The sequence below is a fragment of the Choristoneura fumiferana genome, chromosome 13, assembly GCF_025370935.1.
Source record: "Choristoneura fumiferana chromosome 13, NRCan_CFum_1, whole genome shotgun sequence".
NCBI classification, from domain to species: Eukaryota; Metazoa; Arthropoda; class Insecta; order Lepidoptera; family Tortricidae; genus Choristoneura; species Choristoneura fumiferana.
This window is the reverse complement of record NC_133484.1, coordinates 4,110,148-4,134,601: the sequence shown is the minus strand read 5'-3', so window position 1 is coordinate 4,134,601 and position 24,454 is coordinate 4,110,148. Positions and strand designations below refer to the sequence as shown.

The following is a 24,454-nucleotide window of genomic DNA, read 5'->3' as shown; positions in this document are numbered from 1 at the left end:
CTAGTGCCGGAAGGTACAATAGATGTCAAAGAATAAAGCTAAACAAATTGAGTGCTATTTACAGCACGTAGCATTTCTATAAGCATCAATTTAATGCTGGTATGCATGCATCCAGAAGAACTGGATGAGAGTGGCCGAGGGTCGTGCTCAGTGGCGTGCAATTGGAGAGGCCTATGTTCACCAGTGGACAAAGATAGGCCGATGATGATGAGTGCACCTACCATAGTTCTAAGTGGACTAGTTAAGTTAGTTTTTAGTTTGGTTGGAGACTGAAAACCAGTCACCTCGTTGAGTCAAATTTCCATTTTGCCACACTTAATGTTATCTGTCCATTATTATGTCTGTAAAGGGCTAGTAACCTAAAATAGATTGGCTTATTGCGGAAACTTCCTTCACTCTTATCAAAATATTTACTTTACTACTAAGTATTTATCTTATCTTTCTGTTAAATTACCAAGCATGTGGATCGTTTAATATAGCCACAATTATAATATTTTAGTAAAATAACAACGCCAAAAATACCGCGCAAATCAAAAATTGACCATGTGATACTCTAATTATTAAATAATAATAAATATTACTTAATAATATTACGTCTGCGTGTTACGTACGCCACGTGCCTACGGATCGCTAATCTAGCGACATCGCAACCGAGCTGCGTTAGCTGACGACGCGAACATGCCGGCGCCGCGTGAGCACGAAGCACGAGGCGCTGACCAAGCACCGCGAGCCAGCGGCGCCGGCGCCGGCGGACGCAGCCTCCAACAGTTAGTCAATTGCTAGCATCGCATTGGCTCAGGCTCTTAGGTTAAGTTAGGTTTAAGAACTATTTAATGTAATTTTTATATTTTAAGTAAAGTTATCCCATCTAATTGGGTTTTTGGACTCTTCGCCTGCAACTTCCATATTTTGCGTAAGTCCATAAAAACAACCTGATCGAATTAAATTTACATTACAAATTAAATTGAATGGATTCAACCAAATCAAAATTGTAGTCAATCAAATCAACAAACATGCAATTTACCCCGATCCCGCGATGACCGGTCTATGGTATCTCCTCCAGCGCTCATAAACCGGGCTGGCGTCCCACTCCCTCACAGCTGCAAGCATGTGTTAGAGGAAGCATAAACGGCCCTTCTGGCCGCAGCGCTGCGCGCGCGCAGCGAACATGGCGCTCGCGCTGCACCACCGTGGCAGACGGAACATAGCTCGCCACGCATCATTGTACTGCACTTTTATGTCCTGGGCCACTGCACAGGTGTATTGTGACCACAATTCTATTGTATAAACGCTTGTGCAAAAGCTTAGAAAGAGTTGCCTTTTGACGCCTTTAAATAATATATTAAGCGTCAGCGGGACGGCAAGATACGAATTTTGCACTTCGCAGTATAGGCTCTGATTCCGAAGTCACGGCGTGCGTGGCAAAAAGCAGTAAGTACGCATTTATGTTTCATACATCTAAAAAATAATGACGTATCAGACAAAGATGAATTTTATCTCATCTCATTGACTTTGCTCTGTGTATATTGTACTTAACACGTTCGGGCCCGGCAACGATCCACTAAGCTCTTATGCTATGCCTACGCATATCCCACAGCAGTCACAAATACGTGTCACTGGCATAGAAGTAAGAACTAAAAAGTCACCGACGTGACACATTCCGGTGCTAGTTACACAACGTTTGTGATCAAAAATTCTTACTCCTATACGCCGGTGACACGCATGTGTGTCAACAAATTGCGTACCTCCTAAAGGCTGGCGAAAGGGCTTAGCGATACGATGCCGTAGCCGAATGTAACGAGACGATCCACTAAGCTCTTACACTATTCCTACGCATATCCCACAGCAGTCACAAATACGTGTCACTGGCATAGCAGTAAGAACTAAAAAGTCACAGACGTTGTGTCACTGGGGCCGAATGTGTTAACAAACAGCCAGCCAGTGCTACCGAGAATAGTTTTAATTTTTAGGAACAACCTTACTATACCGATAACAGGTTTAATCAATGATTACAGACGGAGCGGGCAGTCCAGACGGACCATCTTGAAGGTTGCGATAAGTTTGATATTGTCTGTTCACGTGTACTTAGTATACGTAGTAAGTAGTGTAGTACAACATAGTCTTTGATGAAGAATGATGAAGGAGATGAGGTGCTCAGTTATCGTCATGGCTAATAAGGCATTACAGGTGAAAAACTTAAGTAAAAGACTTGTAGATAGTAGTAAGTAGTGAAGTGCAGAGAATTCCTAAGAGACTTTAGTAATTTTTCTAATATGGAACGTCGACTTATTTTTACGGACACTTTACTATTTAGAATAAATTGGGGTATTTTCAGAGTTGACAGGTGACATCACTAATTAAGTAGTTAATTTTGGCGAAAAATGTAGAAGTAAAATTGTAGGTGTATTTTAAGACTTACAGCCTATTCTTAAAAAATCCTTAATGTGACTGTTACTTAGCAGAGATTAAGCTTGTTAGACGGTTGTCAAGAAGTATGATCATAAACGCTTGCTAGCAGTCTGCTAGACTTAGACGATAAGACGTAATTTTTCCAACTGACAATTGGCCTAATCGATAATTATTTGACAGCTTACAGGACGAGACATTTCCGATCCGCATGTTTATGTGTAAGCCATAATTATTTAATCATCCTAATTTTTTTTCATATTTATTAATTTATTGTTGCTAATTTAGAGGATTTTAATACAAATTCCTGAAAATAAATTTCCTGTTTTTTTTTAATATTTGCGTAGCCGGCCTTCACTATAAATATCTAGTATTTTTTTGCTCGTGTCAAAGTCAGCTTCAAACTTGTACGGCCTTTGTACTTAGCAGGGAAAAGGGTCTACGGTCCTCTAACTTTAGCAGAGCCTTGATCGACTGATTAGCGCTAACAGACGCTTATGAATCATGTTTTTTAGCATCGGGCCTTCAAGGAGCCTTCAAGGAGGCTCTAACTTTTTATGAATAAGGCTATATGACTATCACAATGGCTCATTTTCAGGAAATCAAGGCAATTAAAAACTAATTATTTTTAAAAGTCACTGAACTGATGTTTTTCAGTTTGAGGAGTATGATCTGTTTTAATTATTTGCTCGTATTACAGGCCACACCCAGTATGACTCTCAAAATGGCTCATTTTCCGAAAATCAAGGAAAACATACTCAGGCGGGTTACGTTTCGATATACTCCTAGTTTATGCGTTTCAAATCTGTATATATTTGAACTTTTTTTTAATTTACTACTTTTCACAACAATAAAAACACTCCTTAATTAAAATTAGGACTATATTTAGTTATTAGCAATATTCGTGACATGACCATACTTATCTGCAATTTGCAATAACAAAGTTAATAATAAGTATTCTAACCTGCTATTTTTATATCAGCCAATTAAAAATAATAAGGCCATAAAAAGTGTTATTCTGAAAGCACGCTATTAATCTGTGACAGGTAGCTCCAGACAAAACAACGGATAACCCTAGATATGGACCAATTTAACTTGAACCAAAGCAACCACAATCTAGATTACTGCGTTTTTTAAATTAAACTTAACTGCAACCAGCGTTATGAAAGCTCATTCCTAGGGGATAGGGCTTAGGCAAATTGTAAATACCTATAAATAGTTCTATCTTCTTAGGTTAGAACCTATTTACAACGCTCTTGTCGGTGGAATAACCCTTTGGAGTAACCGCCGTTCGCACGTTCTCCGGCTCAGTTGTTTGACTTCCTGAAACGAAACGACACTCACTTTCTCCTTCATCAGGTCAAAATAGAACGTATAGACAAAGGAACTGAATCACGTACCAGGGTGGAACTTTTGAGCTACTAATGTCAAGTTGACATCCCATATATTTTCCAAAGAAATCATAGGGAAACTGATTATGAAAAGGCTCTACCCTCCAGTTTCCTTGACTCTACATTAAAGTTATGTAGGTAATATTTATATTTAGAGTATTTTTCATTTAATTTGAAATATATTTACACCTAAATGTATATTTATATATACCTTATTTTTATCCACTCTCTATTCTAAACAAAAAAACATCTCTTGTCTCCCTTCTTCATTTTCATCTTCATATTGAGCTTTTACTATTCACACTACACTATAGGTGATCAAGTAATCACACTGGAAATACCTAGTCACTAGATACCCTGGCGGCGTCCTACCTACCAGTAACTACCAAATGTGCGGGGGCGGCGGCAGACGCCCGGGAACGCCTCAAGGTCACAAAATATAGCTGTCTCGGCGCCCAATATCATTTCTTTGCTTTCGGCGTCGAGACTCTAGTCTAGGTCCTTGGGGTAAGGGTGCGCTGGAGCTACACAGGGACCTCAGCAATAGGTTAAGGGAGGCAACAGGCAACCCTCGCGCCGGCAGCTTTCTCGCGCAAAGAATCTCAATCGCAGTTCAACGCGGGAATGCTGCCTGCGTGATGGGCACCATGCCAAGAGGCCCACGTCTCTTTTTTAATTAAAGTTTTAGTTTTAGTTATTTTAATTTAATAGTAGTTTTTCCTATGGATATTTTGTATTTTCCTAGTCACTTTTTGTTCTCAAAAGAATCTATAGGTATGTTATAGACCAGTTGAAGATTATTACTTACAGATATTGATGAACGCATTTTTTAAATATAATTTTCCTCCTACTAGGGTACGGTCGCGATTACGTTTCATCCAACATGTTTAATTCAAGAATTTATTTACTGCTTATTTTTCTTCATATTTTTTTTTGCGTTTGTTCTCCAAAAAATGTGTATTCTTCCCCAAAAACTGTAAGGTTCCAGGAAAATTCCCGCCACGCATCAAACTCGCCTACTTTATGTATTGACTAAATATAATGCATCGGAATATACCGCTCGTATTTCACAAGTTTAATATCGTCTGGTGCGGAGTCAATGCCACGAGACGTTCAAAGTACTGCAGACAGACCGACCTACATTATTGATTGTACTTGTACATTAAACATTTCACTAATGAGTAAACAGGGTAATTAGAGTTTAGAGTTACGAGGTTTCGACTTTGAGCAGATTTTTATTTTTGACCTTTGCAGCATATAAAAACTAATAAGTAATATTTGCGATTTTAATTGAAGTAAAGTACTTTCGTAAGTTTTTGTTACAAAAAAATATTAGATAGGTACTGCTTACAAACTTTTTTAAAAAGTTCTCGTAATTCGAGTTGTTCGTAGCAGCTACGCCGCCGTTGTATTTATATTTTTACCTGACTGTGCGAGGTAATAAAGTGTTGTGTTAATTTATTTGTTACTAACCGTATTAGCCCAAACACTTAGACAATTATTGAACATATATTAAACATATGCTTAAGATGCAAAGTTATTTGACTAGGAGATCGCAGAAACTGAAAGGGTTACACAATTTCATAACATATTTCGTGGTAAAATTCATCATGTTAAATATTTTATATCAAACTGACAAAGTACACCAATGAGTGCAAAATACGGTTCCAAAGGTTAGTTATTTCAACTTTACTACAGTACCTACTATAATACAACTAGCTTTTGCCCGCGGCTTCGCCCGCGTGGGATTCGGTTATCGCGATTTTTCCCAACCATCTCTATGCCAAAAAACACGTCGATCCGTCGCTCCGTTTCATCGTGAAAGACGAACAAACATACAAACACACAAACATACAAATACACACTTTCGCTTTTGTTTAGTAATTAATACCAAAAAAAAGTCAAAAGTTTAATTTTCTTTTATGAGTGATGAGTGAGGTATCATTTTGTACGTATTTTTTGCGGTGAATCAATTGAGACCATATCCAACTTAAAGGATCAATATTTTGCGAGATGAAGGGTTTTTCTGAAAACATAGAAAACAAAATATTTTTCTTTTAACCCAAACAATTTTGGGTTTAAGTAACAATATAGGCTTCTCAGGATCACTGAGAGCAATCAGTATTAACATCACATCCACATCTTGGGAAACTATTGTTGGTAAGCGAGATTTATACTGTTCTATGTTTTCAATAAAAACCCTTTATATCTCGCAAAATATTAATCCTATAAGTATGGGTATGGTCTCATTCAATTCAGGGCAAAAAATTACATCGAAAATGACACCTCAATTTACACTAGGGAGGGGGTAGGACGTCTAAATTTTGGTAGGACTCGGCAGATCTTCATTTCTAGTGCCAAGATAAAGTTATAAACAAAGTTTCATTGATGTATATATTTTGCCGCCAAAATATCCCATCTTTCCTGTACTATTTCTATCAAAGCATTGATGCGAATTAAACAAAAAATAGCCAAAAATCATCATGCATTTACGCCATCCGCGTTGATTGATAACCCATAGCAGGTCCTAGACGTTACACGGAAACAATAACCGTATTGCATCATTATATAGGTCGAAAGCCGTAAAGTAGATAGCCTGATGCGAGGGTTAATTGGATGCAGACGCTGTAACGGCGATGACCTGACACTTCTTAAATTTAATTGCGCCATTAATTAGCGTGCGGTACATTTAAGATAGTTGCAGGACTACAGACCCTACTGGAGAACAAACGTAAATTAATAAAATCTATTAAGTAATTAACTTGCAAGAAAGAAAAAACATTTATTCGTCACAGAACATGGAGAAAAATACGTGTTGCGGTCAGGATCACGAAATGATCTCAAAGCAGCAAAATGCCGCCTATACGGTCAACGCTGATTTTCCCTTGGCACCATCAGAACTACGGGACTATAAACATTAAGCATATAAAAAATAACATGAAAAAAATACAAACATTGGAACATAGAACCTCCTCCTTTTTTGAAGTCGGTTAATGATAGCACGAATTTCCTCATTTCCGCCGAAGAATGTTATATGTTCTCTTCATATTGTTTTGCTACCGTAATACTAACTCATGTCGAAGCTCAAATTCAAAAGACAGCTCAACAATTTGGCAGCGCTCACGATAGTTCAACTTAGAAGTTGTAGTCGGCTTACTCGGGTAATACGTAAAGTTAGACAAACTTAAAATTGAGTTAAGTATTCTGCCAAAAACTATACACGCAGAGTACGCCTCGGCAAATATCAGTAATAATATACTCAGCGGTACAAAATGTGGCCCACTCTACATACAAAATAACCTATTACTGCATATATTTGAGGGTCAGATTTTTTGCCGCTCTGTATATTATGTATCGTAGCATGCCATGTCAAATATGCTTGTTGTACATGGCTTTGATATGACTTGCAGATTATTTACACACTGCCCTACTAACGGATAATAGACATAAAAGCTTTTGTATGCATTTTTGGAACGGATACTTGCTTGTAAATTGGGATGGTAGGTACGCAAGTTAGTTATTTTGTCTTTGTCTGCCGATATGAAGTCAGAAAGAGAGACCCGAAAAATAGTAAAAGGATGACTTGCGATTAATTTCACTTTCATCGAAAAGCTATTTAGTTGAAATAAACTCGTCATTGGTTGTGGCTGGCTTAATCCTAGTTTGCTTTCGGTTAAAACAACGAAATAATTTACACTTTACATGTAATTTCATAATAGGTTTAGTAAAAGAGGTTTATTTTCTCCACCACCAAGTAACAAAATATTAACTTACATTCCTGCTACGGAGGTGTAATAATTACACTTGTGGGGGGAAACGGTGCCCGCACTACGTAGGACCTGTTTGCCAGGTCATCAGGTCTCCGACTCTTAAATGTCAGTAACAATTGGACTTACATTATATGAATAAAATGCAAGCACCAAAATCTCCTCATTCAGCCAGGTCCAGAGCTCCTATAGACACAGCTGGAATTAAGTGGTGGGATCAATATGGAAATTTGGAACCCAGTGTCGGAAGCGATGGTCAGTGCAAGAGAACAGTCGATGAAACATTTGAAATTGCCAGTGGTAAAGCAACAAGAGGTACGGAGTTCAGGTTTTGATTTGAACTTCTTACGTTATTTTATGAATTAAATTCGGGTTTTGTTCCGCGTAGCGTATTTCGTGACCGTGATAGAAATTTTTAGTTTAATCGTGTATAGGTAGAGTCATTCACGATGACGCATGTCATTACATTAATGTCTAATTTTGTCAAAATCACGCGTCTTCGTGGATGGCACTAGGTATATTTGTGTAATAATGTCAAGAATAAATGTTTTTTCTTTCTTTTTTTACCTTGATTTTTTATTTAATTCATAAAATTAGTAATGCCCGCGATAGTGTAAAATATTGTGTTCTTCCGTTATGTTGTAGTGTACTGAGTTACATAGGAAGAAAATTTCAAAGAGGGATATATTTTTCGATATGTACCTAGTTATGTTGCATGACTATTTTTTGGTCGTTTGTGTAGCCTAAACGGCTGGAGGGTTTTTAAAATATATGAGAGGTATCATATTCGTTCGATTTTTTACGTATGCTTTAACCAATAAAAATAGTTTTTGCTTTACCTTAATATGGTGCTGGTTTGGACTTACTACTACTGGTAACTACTGACTGGTGGTGCTACTGGTACTGGTGGTGGTGGTGGATTGGTACTTATTAGCAAAAAGTTTACTCCAAATTTAAGTCTTTTAAAAACGGAGAAGATTTTTGGGGGCAACGAGATTACGAGATGCAGTTAGTAGCATACCGCATACTTGTCTCGTTTAGTCAGGAGATGCGAGTTCGAATCCCGTCCAGCGCTACCAAAAAAAATTAGCGTTTTAAAACGATTTTATCACTTAATTTTATTCATTCGCATGCGTAAACCATGCGTACATCTAAATCTATCTATCTATCTTGGCAGCATCATTAAAACTCCGGAACTGTACTAAATTACCATCTGAATTACTAAGATTTACATCGTGGGCGTGAGAATATCATAAAAAGTAGCCTACGTACTATTTAATATCTCCAACAATCTACTCACCAAATTTCATTCAAATCCGTCGAGCAGTTTTAGCGTGAAGAAGTAACAATCATACACACACATATCAAACTTTCGCATTTATAATATTAAGTGAGATTTGACGTAAATTAGTAGAAAAATTGTAGTACTTGTTGCTTGCAGATAAAAGTTTGCCTAAGGACAAAATCCTCAGAAGATGGCGCGAAGTGCAATCCCGAGCCAGATTCGAAGCCGCCCGCGCCGCTATCATAAAGTCGCTCAAAACCAAATTCAGCCAACAAACTAATACTAATGTAACAATTATTGGAGACACTGAAACTGAAACATCAAATGGAAATCGTGATAGCGCGACTCAGACGATTTTAAAGCTTGTGAGTATTGGGTAGGGTTGTTGTTAGGGTTGTGGGTAGTTGATGAGGGTAGCAGTCACGCAAGGAGGCTCCGGACCAGGTGGTGAGGTGGCACAGCGGAGCTTGCGAGCACTGGCAGTAGGGCGGCGGGTACCGAGGGCACACTACGCGGGCTGGAGACATGCCGGTGAGTCTAGATTGTTTTATGAAGATTTCGATACTAAACGGTTCTTAGGATGAGCCAGACGAGCGTAATTTTTTAAGTTGTGAGTGTGGTTTTGTTTTTAGACAAAATTCCAATTTGTATACAACTCATTTTAAGTCGCCCTGTGGCACAAACTAATAAAATATGTGTAAAACCGAATGCAGCAGGAATTGCGCGACTCACAACTCAAAAAGTTATGCTCGTCTGGCTTCAGATCGAACGTCAAGCGCGCGAGAAATGATTGTTTTTCTGCTCTGGTAAAAAAGTCGCGTGTCAGTCCATATTCTACCCTCGTGAACCATCGCGTACTTTATAAAGAACAAATTAACACTAAGAATTACGGCCGAATGTACTTCATAAAGCACAAATTGTTCATTGAATAAAGAATTTTAAGTATGTTGACTTAATACTCAAAGAACAATGCTAATCACCCATGTTTAGGTGTTATCTTAAGTACTACATCTGTTAAAAAAAGTTAGGACTCAGGAAGTTACTCTACAATTTTTATTTTTCAAAAGATTCTACTAAGTGAAGTTTTGTTAGCGGGTTCGATAATCAAATGGATTTTTTGACGGTTCAAATTAATGTTTTTTTTAAATGGCATCATTTTTATATTTCAGCCATTTTTAGGGTTTTAAAAACTCGCAGGGTCAACTCACACAGTTACTATTTAGTATTAATCAAAACGATACACCCTATCTTGCGACAGCAGCGTTCCAACCAGCCCATAGAACTATATACATATAATACATAATTTATTGATAGAATAATAAAAAAGGTAGATTACAATAAATAAACTAAAACTAGAATAATTCCAAAAATGGCCCCTGCAGCATGGCCTGGTAGGTTGTACAGTCACCAGCATTAATATCTGCCACAGCGGAGCGTGCAAAAATATCTGACACGTCCTTCTGGCCCTAGAGATAGAGTCGTATCAGATATTTATGCACGCTTGTTGTGTCAGATATTGGTGCTGGTGACTGTACCAAAGATGCTGGCAGAATTTCCTCGCTGGATCGCGAGACTGCACCTACTTGAAATTAAACTTTGACATTGCTATAGTGAAGTAAATTAACTTGATCCAACTTACACGAAGTAAGTTTTCGGATTGCTGAACTTAACCGGAGCTTTGACGGCCGATTTAACATTGGTTAATAGTAAGCGTCAGGAAAGTAGAACCCAAAATGAACATTTATTTAATTGTTACATTGAAAAGAAATGAATACTTACATATCAATTTAAAAAAAACTAACCTAAACGAAAAATATCTACATAAAAAAAGACAAATAATAATGAAAACTAAAACAAATGATTTAAACTAAAATTACCCACCAAAAACATAAATGTAAAAAAGGAGAGCCAAGTTAATACAAAAATTATGCTTGGCTGTGGGCTTCGCCGCAAAAAGAATGAAGATCTAAATGAGTGACAAGTTCTATGCAAAATCCAAATATGTATTTATAGGAACAAAATAACATTATGAACAAGTATTAAACTCTATTTCTTTGCTTTATTGGATACCTATAACAATTGCTGTTATTTAAAAATGTGAGACCTTAAAGTAGGTTAGAGTTGACTTGGCCATTTCGTCATGTTGACCCATTTCGGGAAGTAATTAAACTTATGATTATTGTGGATAGTGACAGGATGAGCAAACCGGCGCAGGTTTCATTCGGCAACGCTTCTTAATGTGCCTTCGGCACGGCATGGCAGCTATGTGAACAATATTTGTTATTTATTCATCAGAAAAAAGATTTCCGCAAGGTGGGTGACCTAAACGATAAGAAAGATTTATTTCTGTGCGTAAAGAATTCTATCGTACACCTTTTACATCGTACCTCTGTAGGTAAGATGCCCCATTTATTGGAGCAATACTATCACATAATCAAAAGCAGCTATCGAATACATACCTGATACAAAACAAAACGTATTTTCAACAAAAGTTTATGAAAGAAGTGTCCGAAAAATTAATCGGCGTCTCTGGCGACCAAAGAGCAGGCTTTTTCTTCGCCCAAAGACTGAACCTCGCAGTGCAACGAGGCAACGCCGCCAGCGTCTTGGGTACAATGCCCCGCGCTGCGCTGCCTTAGGAAGAGGAAGCCCGTTTTAGTTAATTTTATGTGTTTTTATTTTTATGTAAAAATTCACGGGTTAAATAAATTTTATTACAATGGATATTGTGACATAATATAAAAGCAATAAGGTTGAATTTCCAAAGCAATGCATGTGGTCGGTAAATCGCCTCTACCTTTTTAAGGGTTAAACAAACATGAGCTGTTGCCGCATAGCCGACTAAGAAAGAAGCAAGTATCTTAAGCGTATGTTCCTACACATACGTATGCATTGACGACATTTTAAATATTGTCACAAGAGATGATGCTCAGATGCCAGAATTTGAACTCACAATCCCCTACTTGAAAGACTATCAAAACCACTAGGCCATCACGACATTCGCACTTAGGTAGGTACTCGTGGCGTAGATACAAGCGACTTATTGTGACGCGCATGGTTGGACCACGCGTTGTGCGGCTGTAGAGTCAAGATTGGATTTATTTGCCAATCATGCCGTCGTAGCTGTCGCTCCTGAATCGGCCTTATAAGTTATAGGTACGTGCGTAAATACCGCACCACCACGGACGCTTGCTTTAAATCATCTTTTTATAACCTTTTATTTAGTTTCACCAGTCCCGTTGTCTGTCTATCTGTAGTCAAATCTTGCAAGTTAAATTCGACCAACTTCTAGTAGTTGAATTGACTTGAAATTTGGCATACTTATGTAAATCACGTGACAATACAAAATCTAGTAGTGACATCCTGGTAGTCCAGCCAGGATCGTCTCCGCAGGACGGAACTCTTCAACGGTTAATAGCATCGACTTGAAATTTGGTATGCAAATGTAGTTTGGGTGACAATGCAAGTACAGTCAACAAAAAGTACATTCAGCAAATAAAGCTTGTATTAAAAATGAAATTTTTATGGTTAGGTTACTGTAGATGACATACTAGGCCAACGATCACCGACATAGCTGTAAACATATGCAAGTTGAAGTAGCAATGGGCGGACCACATCGCTCGAAATACAGATAACCGTTGGGGGAGCAAATAGATCATCGAGTGGCGACCGCGAACCGGAAGACGAAACGTTGGCAGGCCTCCCCCTAGGACCTAGTGACTAGGTGGACAGACGAGATTGTGAGAATTGCGGGTAACCGGTGGATGCAAGTGGCGAGTTGTCGTTCATTGTGGCCTTCTAAGGGGGAGGCCTTTGTCAGAAGTGGATGTCTTCCGGCTGATGATAATAGGCCATGATAATAATGAATTTATTATATTTTCACGGTTTACTTTGTAATTGTAACACGTTGTTGAATTGTTGAATAATAAAAGGGACATGACAATGTCTTTCTTGCTGTTATCAACTTATTGGTAGAGTCATTCACGATGACGCGTGCCGTGGTTCTTATTACAATGTCATTAATGTCTAATTTTGACAAAATCACGCGTCTTCGTGGATGGCACTAGGTATACAGATTGACTAATTATCTGTCTAACGACATCAATTTAAAACACGGAAGCGTTACGGTAGCATTTTGACAAGCGGTGACAGTTAATTCGAGGGCAAACGGGTCACGCGAAAACGTTTCATGTAAAGCTGTATAATAGTAGTAATAGAACTTATATATTTTATTTATTTACTTATTCCAATACACAACTAAATAGGCAATAAAATAGCTAGTAGAGCTAATAGTAATAATAGAGGGATGATTGTAGATAGATATAGGTAGGTAGATAGTAAATAAAAGCTGTAATATTTATTTGGTTAAAGTTGGAAAACCTCCGACTTTGTCACTTCAAAGTTCAATATCTCAAAAAAGACTGAACCGACTTTGATACAACATGTGTAAGACCCATCGCTAGAAAACTTGATTTCAAATAAAGAAAACCGCATTCAAATCGGTCCACCCGTGTAAGAGCTACGGGGCCACAGACAGACACACAGACACACATAGCGGTCAAACTTATAACACCCCTCTTTTTGCGTCGAGGGTTAAAAACCATTAAATAGGAAAATACCTAGTTCACGTACCTACATTTTATGAACACTTCCGATGGAATGCCAAGATTATTTAATTTTGTTTAGTGATTTTGATCTGGCATTATCACGCTACACATTTAAAATTACAAGATTAAGCTATACTAATGACTAATATTTTAGTGGAATAGCATTAAATTATCGAAGTAGCTGTTCGCTAGATAACCAATCGCAGACATTGACAACATATTGACAATGTCGGTCCGAATGTCTACGTGACCGCGCCCGTGTCGACGGGCGTTATATTAAAAACAATAATTTGTGTAGTAAACATTATTAATAAGAAGTCGACCTTTACCTAGCTAATTTCTATAGAGTAAAGTTGAAATAGATAATTATATTGGAATAAAACCAGCCATACTTATCCATCTGTCCACTCTCTTTCTCATTCTCTAGATTGCCTTAATGAAATGTTCACTTCACACACAGCACTCCACACCAATAAGTAGGTAGATAGGACTATCCAAGAAGGATCGTTCCCCCAAAAATCTAATATAAACTGATTAGCATAAAAATGCAGTAAGTTTGCAAGCGATTATGCAACGGCCTAGCAACGGATGCTGTGATATATTTAGAACTTATCAAGGGCCGTTGCACTCAAAATAAGGACGAGCTGTGCGAAACAAAAAACAGAAAATGAGGACAAAAGTTTGATACTTTACATTAAAAGCTTACTATAAAAACTTCAAATTTGTAGTGTAATATAAATTTTCAAGTTTATAGTATGAATTTATTTAATATATATAAATTTAATCATTATTTTTCTACGGACTTTTTAGGGTTCCGGAGCAAAAACGGAACCCTTATAGTTTCGCCATGTCTGTCTGTCTGTCTGTCTGTCCGTCCGCGAGTTTGCTCAGGGACTATCAATGCTAGAAAGCTGTAATTTTGCACGGATATATATGTAAGCCATGCCAATAAAATAGCACAATAACAACATTAAAAAAAAAACTTTATGGTACGGTCCAACCCTATAGTGTGGGATATCGTTGGATAGGTCTTTTAAAACCATTACAGATTTGCTAAGACGATTTTTCGATTCAGTGGTTTTTTTGCGAAATATTCAACTTTAAAGTGCAAATTTTCATTAAATTCTACCACCTGGTTATTTTACGATCTTGACATTCTACTACCTGGGCACCTGGACATTTTACGACTTTGACGTAAGACCGCCTGAGTGAAATCGAGCGTCCCTCCCCCTCTAAAATCTAAACCGGTGGGTAGAAAAATTTTCAAAAATTCAGGATGGTAGTAAGTATATCAAACTTTCAAGGGAAACTATAACGGCTAAGTTTGCTAGACAATTATTAGTAGTTTATGAGTAAATAGCAGCCTAAGGTGAAAAGTTTTGATTCTTTGAGATAATTGTAAAAAACTGGAAACAGGCAAATTTTTAAAAAAATGTTGCCCCAAATCTTTTGTGTCCATACCATTTGCGTTGGTAATATTATGACATTATAACCGATTTGTACTTAAATTAAGTTTTTACTATTGGTACTTAGTCGTACTTTTGGAATCTTACATATTATAAGTGAAGTACATTTTATACATATCGAAAATACAAACTGAAATATAGATGCATAGAAAAACCAGAAAAATAAGACCAGTGCTGGGAATCGAACCCAGGTCCTCGGCATTCCGTGCCACGTGCTATACCACTACACCACCATTGGACAGTGATACAGACACGAATTTCTCCTATGCACCACATATCTCAGCTTGTTTGTTGTCTTATTTAGTCACTTAAGCAGCGACACTAGCGACATCTATGCTGTAGCGCATCGAGAAATTTTCGGCACCCCATTGGAACTAACCGTCACCCGGACAAGAGATGTCGTTATTAAGCAATCAAATTAAGATTGGTTTTTTGGAATCTTTTTTTGTATTTTTTATTTCAATTCCAATTTTTTTTTTAATTTATAATAATTTATTTAAAAAATACAAAAAATATTCCAAAAAAATCAACCTTACATTTTATACTTCAATCAAAAGATCAAGGATACGTTCCCAATTTCTAAGGAAAAACGGGCTTTAGTTTGAATGTCTCCAAGTAATATCCAGTCACGACAAATACCAAGTAATAGACCGGGAAAGCCGATCTAATGATCGCTCTAATTACATCGCGTGCTCTAATTTTATCAGACGTTTAGAACCCTTTGAACCTCTCATGGTCACGGTTAGACGTGATAACGCCTAGATATCTTTCGTTACTAGCTGTTACCCGCGACTCCGTCGGCGTAGAATTCGTTTATCGCTATCCCGCGGGAACTATGCAATTTTCCGGGATTAAAACTATCTTCCTCCATTTTGGAAAGTTTTTGGCACATCAGTACAAAAGACTAACGGTAAATGGGCCTCTTGTCTAGTACAGGGGTCGACAACGCGTAGCGCTTTAGCCATTGCGAGGCTCCGGGCGGCAGCTCTTTGCGAGGTCCTTTGTCCTTCGTGAAAAGTATATGATGCGAAAATATAGAAAGAAAGAAAAACGATTTATTAACGGTCCCAACAGTACCACCACCAAACACAAAAAACAATAATATATTACTATACAAGCATAATTTATAATAAATTGTATGGTGATGACACCAATTGTCACCGAAAAAGGGTCTCCACTCAGCATGTGTTGCTACACAGTGGGTGCAGCAACGCTGATTTTCTGCAGAAAAAATATCTATATTTTTTGGGTTGTTGCACGAGGCCCCTGCAAGAGCGAGGCCCCGGGCGGTTGCCCTGTTCGCCACCCCCTAAGGCCGCCGCTGGCAACGCGCGAACCACGGGCCGCATGCGGCCCGAGACCTATCTCCTTGCAGCCCGCGACCGTTTTCTCATATCACTTATAGTACCTACCTGCAATAGGTGACTAGGTAGATATCTATTACTCGTAGGTACAATATTATCTTACGAGTGTGGCCGCCTTTGTCTATTTTTGTCACTATTTGGCCCATGTCTGCCAAAAGGTTGCCGACTCCTGGCCTAGTACAATCGAGCATTATTATATTTGTCCTAAAACCTACATTATACCGCCCTTCCTCCGTCATTACAATCATTACGTAACTGGTGAGCTTTGGTGCAAACTAGCTCATCTATTTCCTAATTAAATGCATAGATAAGTAGCAATTAGCGATTACGAATGTTTATTATAAATTATAAATTAAACGTGACTTTGTCAAGAGACGGCACGAGGAGGCTGCGTGTTTGTCACTGTCACCATATTATCATAATGTACTATGTTGGAAATTGTACCTTATTTGGATGGCATAGTGTTCAGTTTAGCTTGTTGCGAAAATGCAGAGGAATGAGAAAAATACCAACAACAATGGTTACCCGGATTTTAATTATGTTATAATTATGTTGGTAATGGCACTGCCAATAAACCTCATAACAATATTTGGGAGTCATTGTTCACTGAAGCCGTGGTGGCAGAGTGGTTTGACCTGTGGCCTCTCAAGCAGAGGATCGTGGGTTCAAACCCCGGCTCGCACCTCTGAGTTTTTCGAAATTCATGTGCGGAATTACATTTGAAATTTACCACGAGCTTTACGGTGAAGGAAAACATCGTGAGGAAACCTTCACAAACACAAAATGGTGTGTGTGAAGTTCCCAATCCGCACTGGGCCCGCGTGGGTACTACTGCCCAAGCCCTCTCATTCTGAGGGGAGGCCTGTGCCCTGCAGTGGGACGTATATAGGCTGGGATGATCATTGTTCACTGAAGGCTGAAGGGCAGGGCAATCATATGATACCTACTGCTTGTTTCAGTTCGAATATCATTATTACCATTATGGTTTACTTTAAGCACACTTTTCACTTTGAATGCGAGTAAACCAAATTGTAATATCACTTTTTACAACATACCTAACGTAGGTTACGCTCAATTACGTTGGACAGAATTTGTAGTAATTGGACTATTGCATAATTGTCAACAGTACATAATCACTTTAATTTACAACTTTACCTAGAATCTAATTTTAGTTATACACTAAAGTAATATTTTATTAATTTAATAGTAGTTTTAGTCCTATGGATATTTTGTATTTTCTTAATATTTTCTTAATAAATCTAGTATTGTATGGGTATTGTTGGGTTTAAAAAAATATATACCTCGTTGAGTTTCTTGCCGGATTCTTCTCAACAGAGGTTTTTCCGAACCGGTGGTAGATTTTTTTTGACATTCATAAGTGAATAAATATATTTTGACTTTGACTTTGATTTTTTATTGCTGTTATAGAATAGAATAGAATAGAATAAGCCTTTATTAACACACTTAGAGCAACATAAACATTATTGATAAACGGAAGATATTTTCCACATTAAACTTATAACTATAAGTGCTAACTAAGTGTGGTAAATGGATTGGGCCCAGCGTATGCTGTGGACGCACACAAAAGTGTGCATGCACACAGCGCTGATTTACAGCTCAACCCAATGTTCTTAATAAAATTCTAATAAATTTTAAAAACAAATGTCTGGTTAAAAATAAATTATTAAAATAGATAATACACGCCACTTACGTATTTATAGCCGAGATATATCCAACATTACAACGTTTAAAAACACAGGTGTGTACTAGGCTGCTACTGACTCTATTAAAGACGGTAAGTACCTACCGAGCCAATTTGTCAATGTTAGATAGGTGTACAAATTTCATAGTGTTCACTGCATACACGAAAGCCTGCGGGGCTACACGAAATTCGAAAATCGAAGTTCGTGTCGTTCCGTCCCTCTGACGCTTATAATGTTTAATACGAAAGCGAGGGGGACGGTACGATACGGCAGTGCAAAAATATACGCCGTCGCTATCGAGTAAGGTCACTGGAAACTCATGGTAGTGGTACTGAGGCCGTATTGCTTAACGTTTTTAACGCGCGCAATCGCAAAATCAAATCACAGATTTGGCATACAAAAACTGTCATTTGATTACTATAGTGAGCGTCAGAAACGTAGGCAATACGGCCTCAGGGCCAACCATTTCATAGTCAACTTACCTTTGATTTCTTAAGAAAATGTATGGGTAGGCAATATGACATTAGTAGCACAAAGGTTCCACCCTGGTACGTGATCAGTTTCTCGACAAAAATATCTGACACGTCCTTCCGGCCCTAAAAATAGAGTCGTATCAGATATTTATGCACGCTTGTTGTATCAGATATTGGTGCTGGTGACTGTACTACCTATACTATCGTACTAATATTGTTGTGTCTTGTGTTGTGAATAAATGTATTTTCTATATTTCTTTGTGTCAGATATTGGTGCTGGCTGTACGAGTACAAACCACTCTCAAGCTGTTTGTTATGTTGTTTGCTTGCACCTTGGCACGTGGGCACGACATGCTCTTATCACCCGGACTCTGCTACATGGAACTGACCTCAGATAACTTTGCGTTCAAAATTAACTTACTTAATTACAATATACACTGTGTCCACCCGTAGCTTTGCTCGCGTGCATTGTCTGGCTTTAAATTTGAAATTTTAAAAAAGAATAAAGAAAGTAGGTAATATCGAGATTTTACTTATTTTTTATGGAAATGGATGGGACTTATCACGCTAACACACATGAGTAATATTTACCTCGTAGTCTACTCGTGACCACGGCCACTGTAATGTGGTCGAAACGTCGAGGTAAATAGTTATATCGTGTGTATTAGGGTGATTAGTCCCGTTTATTTCATGGAAATGCCGAAATATTACATCATGGCCGTCATTTACGTTTCATGTCTGTAAACTTAGCGAATGAGATTTCGATATATTATTTATACAGTGTGTATTTTTGTTTTAACCAAAAACTTTATATAAGAATAGTTTAGTAAATGCTCCGATTTGTTAGATTATTTTCCCATAATAATTTTTTCTTTGCAGCTAAATTTATTTTCGCTTTTTTACACGAATTTTATTTTTAAAAGCTTGTTTTTTTCATGAAGCTTATTTTCACATTCGTGTTCTTTTTGTGTCGCATTTTTCCCCAATCCCAATCGGTACAAAAACAGTCTCGACGGAGCTCCGCTGACGCGGAGCTTCTATCCTGGGTGGTTTTGGCCCTTCGCGCCGATGCAAAACTAACATAACCTAAACCTACCTATGAGCCGTTAAGCCTGGTTGTGTGGTTTAGTAGTGGGGTACATAAGACTCGGTGGGAAACAGGAGCTCTGTGATACCAGGGCTCCATCGACACTGTTTCTGTGTTGATTGGGGTTGGGGAAAAATGCGTCAGAAAAAACGCGAATGTGAAAATAAGCTTCATTAAAAAAGCAGAATTGGAAATATTACCTTCGTGTAAAAACGCGAAAATAAATTTTGCTGCAAAGAAAAAATTATTATGGGAAAATAATGTAACAAGTCGCCTGCGCGTAGTGTTAGTAGTTTAAAAAAAAACCTTGAACCAAATTGAATTTACAACTTAAACCAGCAAAAGACCAAATTCAGTATTCTGTGCGTGTCTAATTTTATAAAGAACCGCTCAAATGATCGTGTTTCTTACTTGAGATTGAATAAAGCGATTTTCATGAAAAAACATCGTGCGTTGCGTACCGCATGCCTTATTAATATACATAACCTAGTTCGGGAACTATAATTTTGTCAGAAATAATTTACTTTTTAGGGTTCAGTACACCCGAGAAGTGACAAACGGAACCTTGGCTCGGAGTCGCTATACTGTCAGTCTGCCTGTCTACCACTAGACATATAATTAATACTGCTTTTATTTATTATATTATTATTGTGTATGTAGTTGTTAGTCTTTGAGATATTTATTGTATAGGCCATGTTGAACGAAATAAACGGTTTTATTGTATTTATTATTACCACAGGGTTGTAAATCGAGAGCTGAAATATAAATAAATAAATATCAGGTGACAATTAATACCAATTAAGTAAGGGGGTAGGGGCTTAAGAACTTAGGGGGGTAACATTTTCTATTTATTAAGACTTTACTTACCCACGAGGGTAAGACAAAGGTGAGATAATTTTTCCCGTCTCCATTCCATCTACAACGGACACACACGCAAATATTGTTTACAGCTTGCTTAACTTGAAAATATTCTAATCTAACTAGTTACATCAGAAAAAAATAACTAAACTAAGTGTATTTAATATTATTATGTTCTCTAATTATTACGTACTTATCGTGAATTCGGGCTCTCTGGTGTTATGGTACAAAGCGAAACGGGTCGAAAAAAGTTTGGTAGTGCCCCGCCTTTTTTCCGTCCGGCATGGGCATTATCGTCCTCTCAGATAAGAACTATTTAGAACCTTGACGTAGACCGTACGCCGCGTATGCGCAAGTGCTACGCTGCCGCCGTAGAAGTCGTAGAGCCTGTAGCAGCTGCTACGAACTCTTAATGCTTCGCTCTATAAATTAAATACGTAGCAATGTCATTTTTGATGAAAAGATTAACTAGTAAGACAATCTTTTTTGATCATAATACGAGTATTATGCAGATGTAAATAATTTGATTTCACAGATATCAACATGATATAAAACTCGCACTATCATTCCTGGTCTAAGGTACAGTCAGCCATAGTAAGAAATCCTGAGAAGAGGCCTGGCCTAGCAGCGGGATATTACTATGTATAGGCTAGTAAAAAAAAAAACTAATTTTTATTCCGCACAAATGTGTAACAATAGTACATTACTGCAGAGGCCGGGAAAGAAAGGCTTGGAGGCCGAGTATGTAAGAGGCTGGCATGTTATTTCACGCCGAGGCTTGTATAGTGCTTTTCTCAAACATGCACTAAAAGAAATAAAAACTCCTAGAAATCAATGTTTTATTCGTATTTACACTATATATATAGTTTTTATTTCATTCTTAAATTTTTTAAAAAAATAAAATAATCCAATTAAATGTGTAGGTATAACGGACTTCGTTTCAAAACGAAACTTTTGAAATGACAATGGAACTTACTTGCAAAATGGCTAAAGTCCAAGTTCAGTCAATCAAAAAAAAAAGACAATGACGCTTGTCAATTTTCCCGCCAAAACCTTTTTTTATTGCTGTTCGGGTTTTAGGGCCATTATACTCGAACTGCAGCCCATTTAATCAGCTACATTTTTACCTTTTACGTAAATTAAATTTTAATTTGACGTAAAACGCGTCTGTAATATTTATATATTTACATACCGATAGAATATTAATAGTCTTGTGAATTCATTCAGTAACATTAGAACCATAGAAATTCAGATTATTAATTTCAAGTCCTGTATTAATGGCCTTTATCGTGGATATTTGACGTTTTGCATTGAAACAAAAGACTGTTGTCTTGCAGGCCTGCAACAGTATATTTTATTTTGAAGCCTGTTTTATGGAACACAACATAAACATTACATAGCATGTTTGAGAAAAAGCTGTTTATGATAGATCGATTCAGTATTGTATTCCCCATATTCTTGTACGCCGCAGAAACGTAGACCCTGCGGGAAGTAGAGAAGATGAAGATAGATGCTCTACAGATGTGGTACTGGAGGCCTATATTTTTGCGCAGTACAGCCCTGGACAAAATAAAGTATCAAAACAGTTTAATGTAGAGCCGCTTCAGGGTCATCAACGTTTATCAAACGTAATATTTAAGTCTCTGCTTGATTTGTGATGTTATAAGTCTGTGTGTTATGGTATGGTAGTCATTGTAGCTGCCAAACACACACACGACTTTCACAACTTTAGTCTTTAATTCTGCAATACGTTATGTTACGCAATTTCACCCAAAGTGAATTGACAACTTATAAATGTACAACAATCAGTGTGATAAAGTCTCGTAAAAGAAAACATTCTATCTATGTCATCTTCTTGGTGACATGTCACAGATAAGCTGCGATATGTTTTGTTTCGTACCGACTGAAATCCACCCTAAGTTTTCACCTGATGAAGGTAAAAAAATGAAATAAATCCATTCAGTTCAACACCCACAGTCATAAACACATTGTAACCGTTAGTTTGCAAAAGTTATCCACGAAACGAAACCCATTGAATGAATAGCCGCCACAGCTGAAGTTTCAATTCAGTTACAAATTTTCCTTCAATACAATTCAAGTAGGCAATCACTCGATTCCTAACGATTGCAGACGAATCGAGATCGGAGGGAAGCACCAGTTGGCACAATCGATATGAAGACAAGCACTCCCATTTTTATAAAACGTACACACGAAATTTTGCCAGCACCGAAACGCGGTCACGCGACTTTGAGTCTTGCTACTTTGCGCCAACGTGTCGAATTTTGAGATGCTCGATACCGATGGTAAAATTTATCTTTGTCAAAATTCACCGGTAAACCAAGATGGCGGCTCAAACACGTGACATAAAACGGTTATTTATGAGCGAGAAGTTCGCGGGATGACATGCGAGACGGTCACGAACCGCGGAAATACGGCTTGGTAACGAACGATTCCTATTCATGAATGTGTACTAAAGGATTTCGATTTATCGAGCTTACCTACACAATCTTATAACGCACAGTTTTTTAAGTACTTACGATGTTGTTGTAACTGTGTAATAGCGTACACGCGTACTTTCCTTTTTTATTGACAGAGATAAGCGTTCCAATGTCGAATTATCGAGATAATAAAGGCCAAGGGGTTAACTGTCGCAAATACTTTTTAGTTCGTTCATTTATTCTTGTAGTCGTTACAGCACGAAGTTAACGCAGGAATGTAGGCGTGTTGTAGTCGGGATTTCAGTTCCACTAATTGGCAACTTTAGAGAAGCATTTACTTACCTACTTATTTTCTTCTCGTAGGGGAAAAGGCAAAGGTGTAGTGTAACACCATACAGCCTCGCCAGAGTGATAAAGATACACCAAAGTATTTTTTTTTAATTTTAAAACTGACCAGCAATGGACTTCCATCTCACCTGATAGCAAGATTAGTGGTTCAGATGAGGCGGAATAGCTCATGGGTGCAGTAAAAACTTATTGGCTCTTGCTTTAAAAAGCCCGAAGTTGTGCTTATCCGGAAAATTAAGACGGAATCCTTAGCAGACGCTATCGAAAAGTCTATTTGCCTAATTTAGCAGCAATGTAATGCGACTTGCAGGATTTTTCTTGCAGATCTAAACGGGCTTTAGGTAACAATAAATCTAAGAAAACTGACACGCCTGTACTCGCACGTACTCGTAGACTTACATATACTGCTGAAGGGGACTCTATTTCTTGCTGATTTTGCTAATCATACTCGAAAAAAAATTCTTAAAGCGGTGTACCACTTGGCGTAATGTTTCCAAATATTAACGATCGTTGTCAAGTTTTAGCTATCTTGTATCGAACAAGTTAGACGCTAATGAGCCAAAGTTTGCCACTTGGCAACATGCCACGCTCGCCAAATCTAAACTCGAACTGCTTGGGCATTTTACTAAAACTGAGTCTGGTTGTCGTTCAATCTACTGAAGTTGGTTCCTGTAGCAATACAAACAAGCTGTTCTGAGACTTCATAGAGTATAGTTGCGTGGAGCCAGAAACCAGCCTCTTTTGTTCTTACTGCTAGAAGTCTGGCTCGATCTGCGGAACAACACTGGATAAGAAGGGAGTCAGCGGTTAATTTGCAAATTGTGTCGTCCCAGCATTAGAATAGGTATTTTAACCAGCGCATAAACTTGGTAGGTAGGCTTGGAAGGGCAGTGAACCTTAATAGATCCTTAAATTTCCTAATACAATTTCACGAAAAATATTCTTGATGCAATTTGTATTTGCTTCATGGCTTTCAAGATATGCTGTTTTGGAAGACCAAAAATTGTTGTTCAATTTGTATGAGTTATTGGGGTTATTGAATTCCCTATCATTAGGGAAGGTTAGCATGACCCAGTTTACTTGAATCACGCACGAGCGTGGGATATAAACGCATAAAGATAGTTCCCATGGGCTGCAAACATCAAATCGCATGAGCTGTTGCTATATTCTTTATCTATTGTGTAGATAAAACCGAATAATACAGTGCTTTAATACTAGCACGCGTGCCTATAATTCTATTTTACACTACCCTGACCATGTT

General features: G+C 37.8%; 1 protein-coding gene across 1 annotated transcript in view; it reads left to right on the top strand.

Moving 5' to 3' along the window:
- The first annotated feature begins 9,342 nt into the window (after positions 1–9,342).
- The window catches only part of Root (ciliary rootlet coiled-coil, rootletin), a 98,553-nt gene continuing 83,441 nt past the window's right edge, over positions 9,343–24,454 (top strand). The window contains 1 exon segment of the mRNA XM_074096877.1: positions 9,343–9,380. Within this exon segment, the coding sequence (XP_073952978.1) occupies positions 9,375–9,380 (6 nt within the window). The 5' untranslated portion in view covers positions 9,343–9,374.